The sequence below is a fragment of the Dermacentor albipictus genome, chromosome 8, assembly GCF_038994185.2.
Source record: "Dermacentor albipictus isolate Rhodes 1998 colony chromosome 8, USDA_Dalb.pri_finalv2, whole genome shotgun sequence".
Lineage (NCBI taxonomy): Eukaryota > Metazoa > Arthropoda > Arachnida > Ixodida > Ixodidae > Dermacentor > Dermacentor albipictus.
In genome coordinates this window covers 128,125,356-128,138,719 of record NC_091828.1, presented here as the reverse complement: position 1 = coordinate 128,138,719, position 13,364 = coordinate 128,125,356, and the positions used below count along the sequence as shown (strand labels likewise).

Here is a 13,364-nt window from a genome sequence, read left to right as displayed (position 1 = left end):
TGAGGACTATGTTACGTCTATAGGAACTTCTTGTTGGTTTGGCTTATCTTGGACATAGGCTAGTCTTAAGACTTAGCCATATAAATATTAGTATTGAGTGCAAACGGTGGTGATGCTGCTAGCACTGCTTGCATGACATCATATTGCGGTTTTGGTGTAATGATTCTCATTGATTGCTCATTCAGCAAGCTTTAGCGCTTGCGTTAAATGATGTAAGTCGACAGTTTGCAGATAGTTTGATGTTCATCCAAAAGGTTCTTTCCATATTCAGTAATCCTGCCATGGTCACCTACTGCTCAATTCGTCAATGTACATTGTGTGGCTGAAGAAAATAGAAAAAATGAAAAGAAAACAGATGAAGGCATCAGCTTTTCCAAGTATAAAAAAATGAAGTTCAGAAGATAGAGCTGGTAAAACTGAGAATAAAGAGGCTTAATGTACCGTCTTTGCTCGTTTGCACCAACTATTTTGAATTCAGGCCTGTGCAAACAAATTTTTTGGTTTGAAGTGAAGTTGAAGTGAATAGTAATACAGCTGATTCAAAGTACATATCAAACTCAGATATATTGAATTATTTTCTATATTGAGCAGTTGTAACATCCCCTTGAGAACCCCAGGAGAAAATATAGCAATGCACTATGTGCACATCGAACTCCCGTTCACCGCCACATTCTATATATTGAATGATGCGCCGCCCTCCTGCAAGTGCGCTTCTCCTAACACTGACTCTTCACTTCTTGCGCCATCGGAAATATTTAATGCCAACAAATTTGAAACAGCTCTGTTTTTGGCAGATGCTGTCAAACAATAGATTGAATCTGAAGGGCATTACATGCCGTGGAGGAAAAATGAGAAAGGCATTCTCAGTTTTGCTCGCTGTGCATATAAATGGCTCTTGCAAACTACGCCCATTTGTTATCAGCAAGAGCATATCACCACTCTGCTTCAAAAAAGCGGAAGGCCTCCCAGTCCAATATGCACTCCACAAAAAAGCGTGACTAACACTCGGATCTTTTCACTGAGTGGCGCAGGTCATCGGATGTCGAACTACAGATGCTTCATTATGCAAAAAAAAAAAAAAAAAGGAAGTGAGGCGTGCAGACAGGACACAAGAGTAGAGAAGTGGTGAACACGAACACATCTGCACACCTCACTTCTTTTTTTTTTTTTTTTTTGCATAATGAATCCTTACCAACTAGCTCAGCTTTCTGCCGTTCTACAGATGCTGCACCACTAAATTTGTCTTCTTGTAGACAAGGGCTTTCCATGAGCAGCCACAACGAATCCGACACCAACCTCCACTTTCGAATTATTGATGAAGGGTATTGAACTATTTCACGATCCCCTTCAAGTTCAATATATCCAGGATCGGCTGTAGTGTTGAACAATCTCTAAGCGAATAGTTTTGGAGTTTGCATAAAACCTTGAGACTACCTTAATAATGCCTTGACTATTATGTTGCAGTGGCTAGCATGCTACAAAGGCAACTCCATGCAGTTACTGTTCAAGTGCACACAATTATCACTCCTTGTCAGCATTTGCTTTTACCACAGAGCCTTTGTTATAGCAGGTGCATGCAGTCAACAATATATGAAAGCATCTGGGTGCATGCAAGGGAAACCAACCGTAAGACAACAAAAACTGTGCAGACCCATGTGTGTAAGCCATCTGCAACCGTGGATGTGAAGGAGATGCTCCAGGTCATTATGATGCCTTCAGTTCAAAATGCATGGACAACCAGCTGCTTCAATTAGGCTCTCAAAGTGCAAAGGGAGGCCTTTGCTTCTCGTCCAAGAGTGAGTGCCACTCTAGCCACAAACCCTTGTGTTTCGAAAGCATTGCCACAGGCAAAGCTTAGGAGGAACAGTTGGGTGTCAGAGGGTGCCACGTTTGAGCCACGTGAGACGTGCAACAGCTGTGCCTCTGTGCAGGGCTCCCATGTGACCAATGCATCAGGCACGTACATCCTTCAGTGGCGACACATGGAGGGACCTCAGCACCACCCATTCGAGTTTCCCTTGGCACCACACAAGGCCAAGGTGATGTACTACTATGAGGTCCTCAAGTCGCAGGACTACAAGTGAGTGGAGCCTTTGTTTTTATGCTGATCTGTGACTTATAAGAGTGTAGCTCATACAGGGGAGCAACCACTTGCAAAAGGCCGTGTGTGCAGCACGCAGAGGCTCTGTAACAGCAGTTGTCTGCATGCTGGCTTGCTTTGAGCAGCAATAGCTGTCGTACACTAGAGTCTATATAGAGCAATGACAAAATTTTCTTGAAGATATCACATAAAAATATTAGTCAAACCTTTATTACAACAAAATTACATTTTGCATTGAAATACGTTCATTAATCTGATATTCATCATAAGCGTACAAGCTGATGCCAGCAAAATAAATTAGTGAAATTGAGATTTACTTTGTATGTCCAATACTTTATTATGCTCATGTATATTACTTCAAGTTTAGAAGCACTGTGGCATGAATCAATGTTTGCTTTCAAGAATAGTTGATATACTGAACCTGCTGCCACGCTGCCCCTGTGAATATTGCTTTCCATCAGATGATGGTGAAGAACACCATAGCAAGTACGTTGTATCACGAGACTAGCTTTTTATTGGGCAACCTTGTGCACCTAAAAGCAAATGCCACTCATAGCACAATAATAACAAGGAGCACAGTTGGTGATCATTGAAAATCTGGTCTGCGGTTCAAGCGCATCGGCTTTTATACATGACTTGTCGAAGGTTCCAGCAATCGCTAGTGCTTGCATACCCCTAGAAAGTACAACACTATCCGAGTTGCACATACAATCTGATTACACAACATTCAGCGAGAACATACACAACAGATAGAATCAATGACAACATTCAAGTAAGTTCTAAATCATCCAGGTGTGTCTTGCGCTGAGTGATAACTTGTTAGTGGGTGAAATGCAGTCTCTGGAAAAACTATAAATGACTGCATGTGTCAATATATGTAGACTTAACTACATTAATAGTTGCTCAGCAGGTTGAGGCTCTGTGTCAAAGCCTCAAAGGGGTCACAGGAAGGCTTAAATTGATCAGCAGTCGACAAGCAATGCCTCAAATTGAAGACTATATTTCGACTAGGTGACCTAAAATATGTGATTGAAATATTGGCTCCAGGGATGGGCTTTCTTTGTTCAATTAGAGCATCAATGGGTACCAAATGCGTTGCCATTTAAATAAACAGAAAAATATTTCACTGACCACCCTGCCAAGTCAGGCTCCCATCTGATTGGTACCTAATCAATTTACTTAGCAGGAGCAGGTGCCAGGAGGATTATCATGTCTAGTGCTTTCATAAAGCCTGAGTGATGATGATGTCAGTGTTGTAAGGCTCTCAAGTGCTCTGGAAACAAAGGAACAGCAACACACAATAGTAAAACTGCAAAAAATGGCATTTATTTCACCTTCGTACAAGAATGTCAGCTAGCCGAAGTGCACACGAAGTGGAACACGTAGAGTAGTTGAATTGGTTCGACTCGCCACGCTCGTATACCAAGTGAGTGATGTTTACCCATGTCCAACACCGATGCCCGAGTTACTTGCGGCTGTGATTCCACAAATTGAAGCGCGTTCGAGCATTTGAGGAACCCTCCGTGGGTCGGACCCATGGAGCACACAGACAAGCACGCAGTTGGTCTGTGTGCAACGCCACCCCCTACCCATAGAAAAGGAAGGTAGTTCCTCTTGTTCCCAAGTATTTGTGCCATTTCTCACACTATTGTGGATCTACTACACTGACGTCTTCCACTGTGTGTGTATCTTGAAGCCGGATGGACGAGGAGATGCAAGACATGCTACAAAGGCGCCAGGAGATGTGACAGGGTTGAGCATCTCTACAGTGCCTAGTAGTCGCTATGCCAGTGTTGGGTTTGTTGCAGTAATGTGGAAAACTGGGCGAGTTTGGACTGATGCACTCCTTGGATCTGCAGAAAATAACGGCAACACAAAAAGGAAGGACACCTTCGTTTGTTGCTGTCATTTCCTTTGCTGATCCGAAAAATAGTTTTATTGGTACTTACTCTGGTTGCGGGAAGCGAAAATGTTGTAGGGCTGCATTGTGCGTATGTTAGCTGTCCTTTCTTGTTTCCTTTCTGCTTTTACCAGCATGCATCTTTGCATGTGCAGGCTGTACTTTGCTTGCCAGGAGAGACACGGTACTCCGTGTGTCTAGCACTTGCGATTCAGCTGTTGTTCTTGTTGTGTATGTAACACTAGCTGGTCGTATTGCTTGGTTGTTGCCTTTTTTTCTCGCCTCTTTAACTGATAGTGAAGCATCCTGGCTCTGGGTGATATCTTGTCCCTGTCACATCCTATCTGCAGGGGATCCGTGACCAGCCTGCAGTCGTCGCACAGTGGTAACACGTGCAACTCGTCAAGCGACCACTCGTCCGCGCTAAGCTCGTGCCCGTCCAGGTGATGCCAGTGATGTCGGGACCACCTGCTCATGCAAGTCCTGGCACCGTCTAAGGGAAGATGACAGTTGGCCTCACCGAAGGACATTGTGACCCTTGCCTTCGTACGAGGAAAGGGCAAGCAGCTGCGCTTGAAATGACTGCAACAACCGATGCGTAGTTTGTGCACGGGACGTGCCTGGTGCTGTTTTACGTGAATTGAGGCCACGAATTACTTTGTGGTACACCTGCCTAGGGCAGTATGATAAATCCTGCATTGTTAAAGCGCACAGGCTTGTGTAGGAGTGACCCACCCTATTTTTCTAGCGTGTCCATTTAGAGTCTTTCCCCCCGAGCAGAGCCTCTAGATTTTTACGTCACGCTAGCTGTGGCACACACCCAAGCTGTAGCCACAGTCGTATTTTACCTGTATTCATGATTCGTCTTGGCCAGTTTTGTCTAACGTACCTGTATACATTTCATTAAATCGGTGACATGGCGATCGCCATTTTAAAGCATAATCCTTGTCAAGACGTTCTTTTACAGCCCGAGTGAACCAGCACTTCAAAAATTCTGGGATAGGCTCATAGAAAGTGGCATGATGCACCGAGCTGCATTCGATGATGCTGACATTGATATCACCAACCGGGAGATTGTTTCTCGGTGTTATCAGCATCACCTGGCCTATGCGCCTGGCTTATGCGCCTTGACCATGCCTTGTAATCCTTGGTACTGTTGTTTGGTGTTGTTAAGGCCCAATTCGTGCGAGGCACATTCCAAGAGTAGAGTTTAAAAAAGAGAAAGGGCCAAATATTTTTTTCATTGTATGGATGTGAAGGGGGTATCAAGATTTATCGTAAAATCTTTGCATTGTCCTTAGCAGAGATGCCGTGACAATGTTGTTGTCTATCAAAGTATTTTATATGCTGTGCTGTAAACAACTTGCTTAGCCAACATTGTATCTAAAGAACACAATGTGCCAGCTACCTAAGATGGGGAAGCTCTACCTCAGGCACTCCTATCCAAAGTGTGACAGCGAGCGGCTGATAGAACGTGGATGAAATACGTAACAACTAAAGTGTAGTGCAATGTGGTAGCACCAGTCCAATTTAAACCATTAACATAACTTGAGAGTTCCATAAATTGGCTTAAAGATTTATGTGTCACTCATAATATTTAATATAAAAAATCATATACACTTGTTTCATTGAGCTCAATTTGGCCTATCAGATTTGCTGTATCAAGTGCTATCCTTAAATGACTGGCACTTCTGTGAGAAAACATACAGTATGGCCAATAGAAAGGCTCCAACTGTTATATAATACCCGTGTCACACGGCACAGTTTCGAATGCTATCGAGTCCCAGCGGCATCAAATTTCTTGGTTGCAATTGGTTCCTCTTTGCAAGCTATGGAGAGGGAGCCAATTGCAACCGAGGAATTCTATCCTGATTGGGCTTGATCACAATCGAAAGTGTACTGCGTGGCACCTCTATTAAACTATGGTCTAAAGTGGAGGTGCAAGTTTAAAGTCTGCGTTATCCTTAAAAGCCATCATTTATGGTGGTATTTCGTTAAACTATTACGCTTGGACATTCCGCTGAAATAAATGGCAACACAACTCAAGATAAGGCCACTCAAAAAAATGTCTCCACAAATTGGTTGTGCTTCAGCGCCCAGCATGACAGGCAGGCCTGCTGTTATCTCTGCATTCAACAATAATTGCTTCTTTACAAGCTTTGTGTCCAGCAGTTCACCTGTGTCATGTTCTAATGACATTCAGCAAAGCATATGCAATTCAATGTACAAGGTTATCTGTATATCTTTAGAATGTTTTATGAAAAAGAACAAACATTTATCACAAAATGGTCCTTGAAATATGTGCATTCCGAATTACAAAAAAAAAAAAGCATTGTGGGCACATTATAACTTACTAATTGCACTGCATGGTAAATTTTAAAAATGAGCTATGGAATTGGCTAAAGGCTAGTATTTGCAAAATCCTATAAAAGGCTATATTTTACTAGGCGAAGTGTTCATGGAAAATTACGGAATGTACAAAGATAAAAAATAATGGCACTTTTGAAAAAATAAATTAAGCTCTGTCATATAATAATCTCAAGTATGATAACGCTTGCATAAGAGGTAATGAACATGGGTCTCACAAGTGCATGTGCCCTTGAAGGGAAATGACACAAAATTTTTGTCTTTCTTTTTATTTCTTTGTTTGCTTATATAGGTAACTGCAAGCTCTGTAATGATAGTACATCATACAATGCCTCAAATCTTCAACCATGCAAAGAATCATGAGTTATACATGTACTATCTTTTATTTGGGAAGTTGGCAGTTCTTTATTGAATACAGTTGACTTCTATTAATTTGACCTTAAGAAGACTGACGGAATTATCTAGTGGGTCGTATTATATATAAAAAAAAAGTTCACACGCGAATGCTTCATTTTACAATATTTCCCTAAATCTAACGCACACCCAGTTTTTTATCGGTTCATAGTCAATGAGCATCCAGTCTTAAAAAAACAAAAATGTAATGATTCTGGCAATCAGAAACTTTATTAAACTTCCTCGATTTCAGACAGCCTTCTATCGCTTTCTACAGACAACAAAATGCCACCATCCTCACAGTCTATTGCAATTGATGTTCCATGTTTCTCGAACCACTTCACTGTAATTGTTTCAAACAAAATGGTGAACAGAGCCTAGACTGGCTAACTGCTTCCAGTATGTCCTGTGATGCACACAAGCCTGTGTAGGTCCAAAAGCAAGTTGCATGACTGTTGGCGCTAGCCTAATGCAGAATAACCTTTTTGGGTGCGTCTTGTAATGAAAGCCTGAAAAGAGTGCATCATTCTCGCACTCCTATGCTAGGATTTGTTCTGCCGGCATCTTGTGATGACAGTGGCAAAGGCACTGGCTCTTGACAGTAGGCTGTTGCTAATTCCATAAACATGGTTTCAGTTTTTTATTTGATCGTAATGCACTGGCTATTTTTAGAGGAATTTTCTTTAAAAAAAGTTGCACATTAGAATTGCACGAGTACGGTAATCATCAATTGTAGGCAGCCATTCTTGCTTTGAAATCTGCTGAAGGCAGGCTGAAAATTGTTATTTCTGGCAGGAGATAATGTGTTTTCAGTGCCTTCACTGTCCCATAGCGCCACCAAGACAGATGTTGCAGTAATTGGCAAGGTGTTACAAATGGGTCAGTATTGGGGCAGGGAGTGCGCCTGCTTACCAGTCAAGTTTGAATTATCCTGTCCTGTGAGGGCCAATTTCAGGATTGAAATAACGAAAGTTTTGGCCTGCAAAAATTCAGGGGCACTTGCCAAGACTTTGGTCAGAGTCAAATTAACCCTTTATTGATGGCACATGCAAATACCAATAATTCTTTTACATTTTCTACTTAAATGTGCAAGACACATATAGAGTAAGTAAGCACAGTCAACTAAAAGAAAAAATATTTTGCGGAAACTTTTTTCAGCATAAGAGGTTAACAAGAGGGAAAACTGGAAGTGGGCTTTGACCCCAAGACACTTGTGGCTTCGTTTCAAGTTTGTACAGGCAGCTCTTGTTATATGTGAGCCATGAGGGTACATTCCATTTGCTTTACATCACATGTGTGACACCACTCTAAAAAACCAGGTCGCGTGCCAAACTTCTCCTTTCTCGTCTTGTGTTCTTGCTCTAAGTCAACAAATGACACTTGCTGCCTATCATTCAGTGTTGGCTGAAGGCATTCAGCCAGAAAGTTTGTACTCAGTACCGTAATTCGGCAACAAAAAAAATGTTCTGGTATGTTACCTTTCGGGAACACTCGTCAATAAAGGATTAAATGAAAAATAAATTAGCTAAAGTCAAATTAACAGAATTCTACTATAAAGTTGAAGTGAGATAAAATTTGTATTTGTATATCTTTCAAGTGATAAATTATTGCTTGAAAATGTTATCACCTGTAATACTGAGAGCAAAGCATTCGCAGCAGACACAACTATTAGTGTGAGACTCCTGAGGACCCGTTCATAAACGGTATAAATAGTAGCCAACCATTGTTTGCATCATGAACATATATGGTGTTTGTGATGGATATCTCTAACCATTGTTCTGTGGGCACCCCTTGCTTGGTCCACTGACTCGAAGCAGGCAGCACAACTGCAGTTGAATCTCTGTGGTGTCTGCTTCCTTTCATGGCAGCAGACAGGGACGAACCAGACTGGTTTTTATCACTCCGTTTATCACGAACATATTAAATTTAAAGAGGATACCATGACTTGGCCTTCCCCGTGTTGTGAGGTTCATTACACAGGTAATTTTGACGGTCAAGATTTATTCGCTGTTTGTCTATCAGAAATTGTCACTAGAAAATATTAATATCTATGCCATTTGGCCATAGAGGAGTCCAAGAGCCTGAAAGTGTGTACTTCCTTCATTGAGCAGACCATTTCTGCCTTGTCATGAAGTCTACGTCTGAGGTCAAGCTTCCTGTCATCTGCTAGCACCTCTTGCAAGTAATATGCGCATGCTGGCACTTGCTGATCTAAGTGACACTTGTAATAACTGTTATCTGGCTCTAATTTCAGTATGTAGTACATCTGCAGCATTCAAAAAGAAAAACAGCTAGAACTTGCACATTTTCAGTGCCAGATCAGTAGCAAAAGGCAGTGTGTATGCACATGCTTTACTAGAAGGTAAGTTACTCTGTCATGTTTAGGTTATAAACATAGGGTTGCCATGTTTAGGTTAAACATAGTTGGCACCCGGTGATATCAGTAGCGACCGATGAAAACGTTGCATGATGTGGCATTTTGGCGGCAAAGCGAGAGGACAAGCAGCATCAACATTCCCTGTTGAGCTTCCGGCAGCCAAACCAGAAATGTGCGGCTGTCTTCGATGACGACTGTCAGATAACGCAGACTGTACCTTTGGCCACACACTGTGCTGCCATTTGCGTCTCACCTTATGTTGATAGCACATGGTTGCAATTGCAGATACGAAATTCTCTGCACTCCCATCTGGTGGTTGGCAGTGGCATGCTAAAGCCATTTGTATAATGTTGGAAGTTACGGTAGTGGCATAGCCCTGTAGAATGAGAAAGCTAGCTAATGTGCTGAATTTCTAGTAAGTGCATACCTTTGATGAGCTGCCATGCAATTCTACAGCGATGTAATGAGTGCCAAAGCACATGTCTCTGTACTCTGAGCAGCACCTTGTCAAGCAAGTGACAGGCTTTGTATTTCGCGTAGTCATTACACTTGCACCGCCACCAAGACAGACTGGATGGTCAAAGCTAGTGCCCACAAAGAGAAGTAGTTGTCTGCAGCATGTGCAATCGTTATTTGGAGCGCGTACAATTTTGCGTGCCATTTCACAGCCTATAGGGGAACCAGTATTGGCCAGGATGCACTACGGTGGTTGGAGTGTGCAACTTAAATATGCTGACACCATCCGGCAGGTGCACCACAGAAAGAACAGATGTTTCCAGTGATAACAAACACACCTGTATCAACATTTGCTAATGCCTGAGGCATCAAGCCAAGCTCTGTTCATATGCATATGCATTCCGTGAGTGCATGCACTCCTATGTTGTAGCACACTGGCCTCAATACGAGCACATGTTCTAGCACATGTGCCTCAAGATGAGCGACGAATTTGCTGACTCAATATCATGGCATGTCCTACTAAATACTGTCCCTTTGCCCACAAGGCTGTTTGTTACTGTGGTGCTGTTGGCACGCAGAGTTCCAGCGCTAGTTGCTCATAGGTGGCACGACAGCAGTCCAGCATGGCGAATGATGAGATGATCACAACGCTGCTAGAATTCATGTGTATAGGGAAGTACGGAGCTCTCCGTGCAGCATGTCCCCTTATGTAGATTTTATTGCCTGGTAGTGAAGCAATAAGACATTGTCATTGCTGAAAAAATCTTGAGCATGAATGCATCTGTGTAAACACTAAAATGTGTGAAATTGTAGACGCTGCGAGTGGCAGCCTGTAGCTTGGCACTAAAGCCAAAGTTCGTGACAAAGCCCAAAATTTGACATATGCTACCCAGTAAAGCACTAAATATACTTGGAGATATGCCTAATTGTTGTTTTACTTGAACTGTAAATGACCATAGCATTGATGAGGATTTTATTCGTCGTTAGTTTAGGGCCGTGAAAGTCTGCCTGTTTTGCCCCAGCGTATTACTACTGGGTATGGAGTGATTCAATGGACAAAGTAGTTTGCGCTAGTGTAAACAAACAACCAAAAGTAGTTAAAGAATTGTGTTTTGCACATTGTAGCCTAACAGGAAAAGTGATTCTGCAAGCGTACAAGTCCTCACAGTCCGTTGCGCTCCCATTTCGAGAAGCGAACAAAACCTCTTTAATTTCAAGATACGTAATTGTGCTTCCTATTTCTTTTAAAGATATCCCTTCTGTTTTCCATTTTGCTTGTCCTTCTTTATGAACAGTGGAAGAAAAGACGCTAGGCTAGGGCCACAAAAGGATTGCCACAAGAGATCTGGCAATTGTAGGAAGGGGTAATTCTTCAGATCCAGGAACGATGCCACAAATACAGGCTTTCTCCATGAGGTGCACTGAGTGGCTGCATGCTACTTTCTGTCACATTTAACCTTTAAAAGATCTTTCTTTCTTTCTTTGTGTGTGTGTGTGTGTGTGTTTTAGGGCGTGATGCTGTGCTCCGCACTTGCTGGAATGTCTCATACCAAACTTTCGTTCCTGCTCACTTATTCCTGAGCAGCTTATCCCACGGAACGAATGCTACGAGTGCCCCATTGGGTATTTTCTCGGATAAACCACTGGCTCTGTCGCACTCGAAATTTCACAGGGAGGTGATGCAGTTTAATACAACATTTGGGTGCATTACTTGCCTGTTTCGCCTCCAGAATGTGTCCCGAGTTTGCTTCAGCTGTGGTGATGGCAGACAGAAAACAAAATTTACAGGAATGGAACGATGGCACTGTCCGATTGTTTGGGTGAAGCATGGCGTGCACCTTGTTTGGCCATTGCCGTGCAGTGTCACTATACTGTGCAATGGAATGGTGAAGCATTTCTGTGCCCTGCAAAGCTTTGTGTCTTCTAGCTAGCCCACTCCTGCCGTAGCTTAAACTGTACCCCTTGTGATAGAGCCTCCCTTTATCTCTCTCATCCCGCTGTATGCCAAATGAGTAGATGTGGCTGCTTTGACAACTCGCTCTTGCGAAATACGACCCCCGTTAGGCTTGTGCTTACCAGATGCTTCCAAACACGAATTGTTGCCCCTCGTTTGTGACTTTGGTGTGCTTCATTATGTAAGTCTTCCACTGGTGCTATTGTTGAGACCAGCCAGAAAGTCACAAGGTTCCAGGCATCTTAAGCTACGTCCATGCATGTTACATTAGAAAGCCTTTGAGAGTAGCATTGTGCAGTACATATCTCTTGTTGTCCATAGATTCCTGCCCGTAGCATCTACAGCACTGAAAATTGTGGTGTGTTCTTGGTGCTTCCTCCACATTTTCTCGAGGGCGTGTCATGCGTCTGATGGTAGTGTATTAGGCAATCACATTAACAGAAGAGGGTGTCTGTTCCCCCAGTGGAACTACGTAAGAACTTTTTCGATTTGTGCATGCAGGCAGGCACATGTTAGATTGAACTGCAAGGCATAGAAAGCAGCCTAGCAAAAAAAGGTATGGTGCAGAAAGGTGCTCACTACTTTTCAGCTGATAGATATCATCTGAGAGTAGTAAAATGTTGCACAGTACTTGTATCATGGTGATTGAAGATTTGCTGTCATTATTGCTTCCTTTATTGTTTGCGTCATTCAGTGCTAACATATTTAGCTATTTGTCTGGTCTTTGAGCAGCAACTGTGGCAATGCCAATTTAGCTCTCCTGTTGTTGCCTGTTGAGCTGCTGAACATGTAACACTTATGTAGTACATGTTTTGGACAGTGTTACTGTGAATGTGAACACAGAAGGCGACTAACATGTTGCTGCACACCCTAAAGCAGCGCTAACGACACACAGCCAATTGTGATGTTGGTATTGCTCTGTTACAGGTGGCTCAGATATGCTTCCGACATTAGCCTGCGTTTAGCTTTCGGACTTCCTTTTATAGCTCATCTCTGCTGTAACTGCTGAACTTGGCCAGTTTGATGTAAGGTCTTCTTGCTTGTGTCTGCTTATTGCAGATTCAGTCTTTGCTTACTCTAAAGAAGTAGTGTTTATTTTTACCTGTGTACTTAAAAAGCTTTCTCTAACAAGTCATTTGCTTCTTGTTGTGTATAAAAAAAAAAAGAAAGAAAAACAGCATGATCAGAGTGCGAAAAAGTTGTGAACTGAGTGCATCATTTTTGTTGGAAGTGGGGTGCGTTTTCCAGATGTGTTATAAGTGAAGTACACCCAAAATAAAGTATTCAGCGTATTTTTAAAAGCAGTTTGTGTTGCGCTTATTTGTGTTGATCTGATCTGGTTGCATGCCATAATAACCAGTACAAGTAATGTTTGGTAAAACTCACAGGCTTTGCTTTCAACATGCTGGTTGGTCATTTGTCACATGCTGTTAGTGATATACATAAGCACAACAAGAATAGTCTATATTAAAATGAAGAAAACGAGTGCATGAATACATTATACAACTGAACTCTGATTCAGTGACCTCTGAAAAACGTTTACCACAGTAAACACTTACAGTAACAACAGAATTTGCATGTTTTGCATGCCACAACACTATGTTCGCAGCGTTTGTGTGCTTTACTGCACAACATGGCTAAGTGGATTTTAAAACACCACGCGGAAAAGCTGACTTTAGGAAATCAGCCACCACTGTGCAACACAGATTTGACCCTTGCCCATTTTTCTTGCTTAAAATATCTGATAAGCGTTAGACTCCTATGTTGTTTAAGAGTTTTAATGTTATCTCTACATTAATTTTCTACTTGGTCAAAT

General features: G+C 42.3%; 1 protein-coding gene across 1 annotated transcript in view; it reads left to right on the top strand.

The window, feature by feature from the left end:
• The window catches only part of retm (real-time), a 41,725-nt gene extending 28,873 nt beyond the window's left edge, over nt 1-12,852 (top strand). Inside the window, exons 11-12 of the mRNA XM_065452685.1 lie at nt 1,932-2,080; nt 4,352-12,852. Of these exons, the coding sequence (XP_065308757.1) occupies nt 1,932-2,080; nt 4,352-4,448 (246 nt within the window). The 3' untranslated portion in view covers nt 4,449-12,852. The remainder of the gene's footprint in view (nt 1-1,931; nt 2,081-4,351) is intronic.
• Nucleotides 12,853-13,364: the final 512 nt, after the last annotated feature.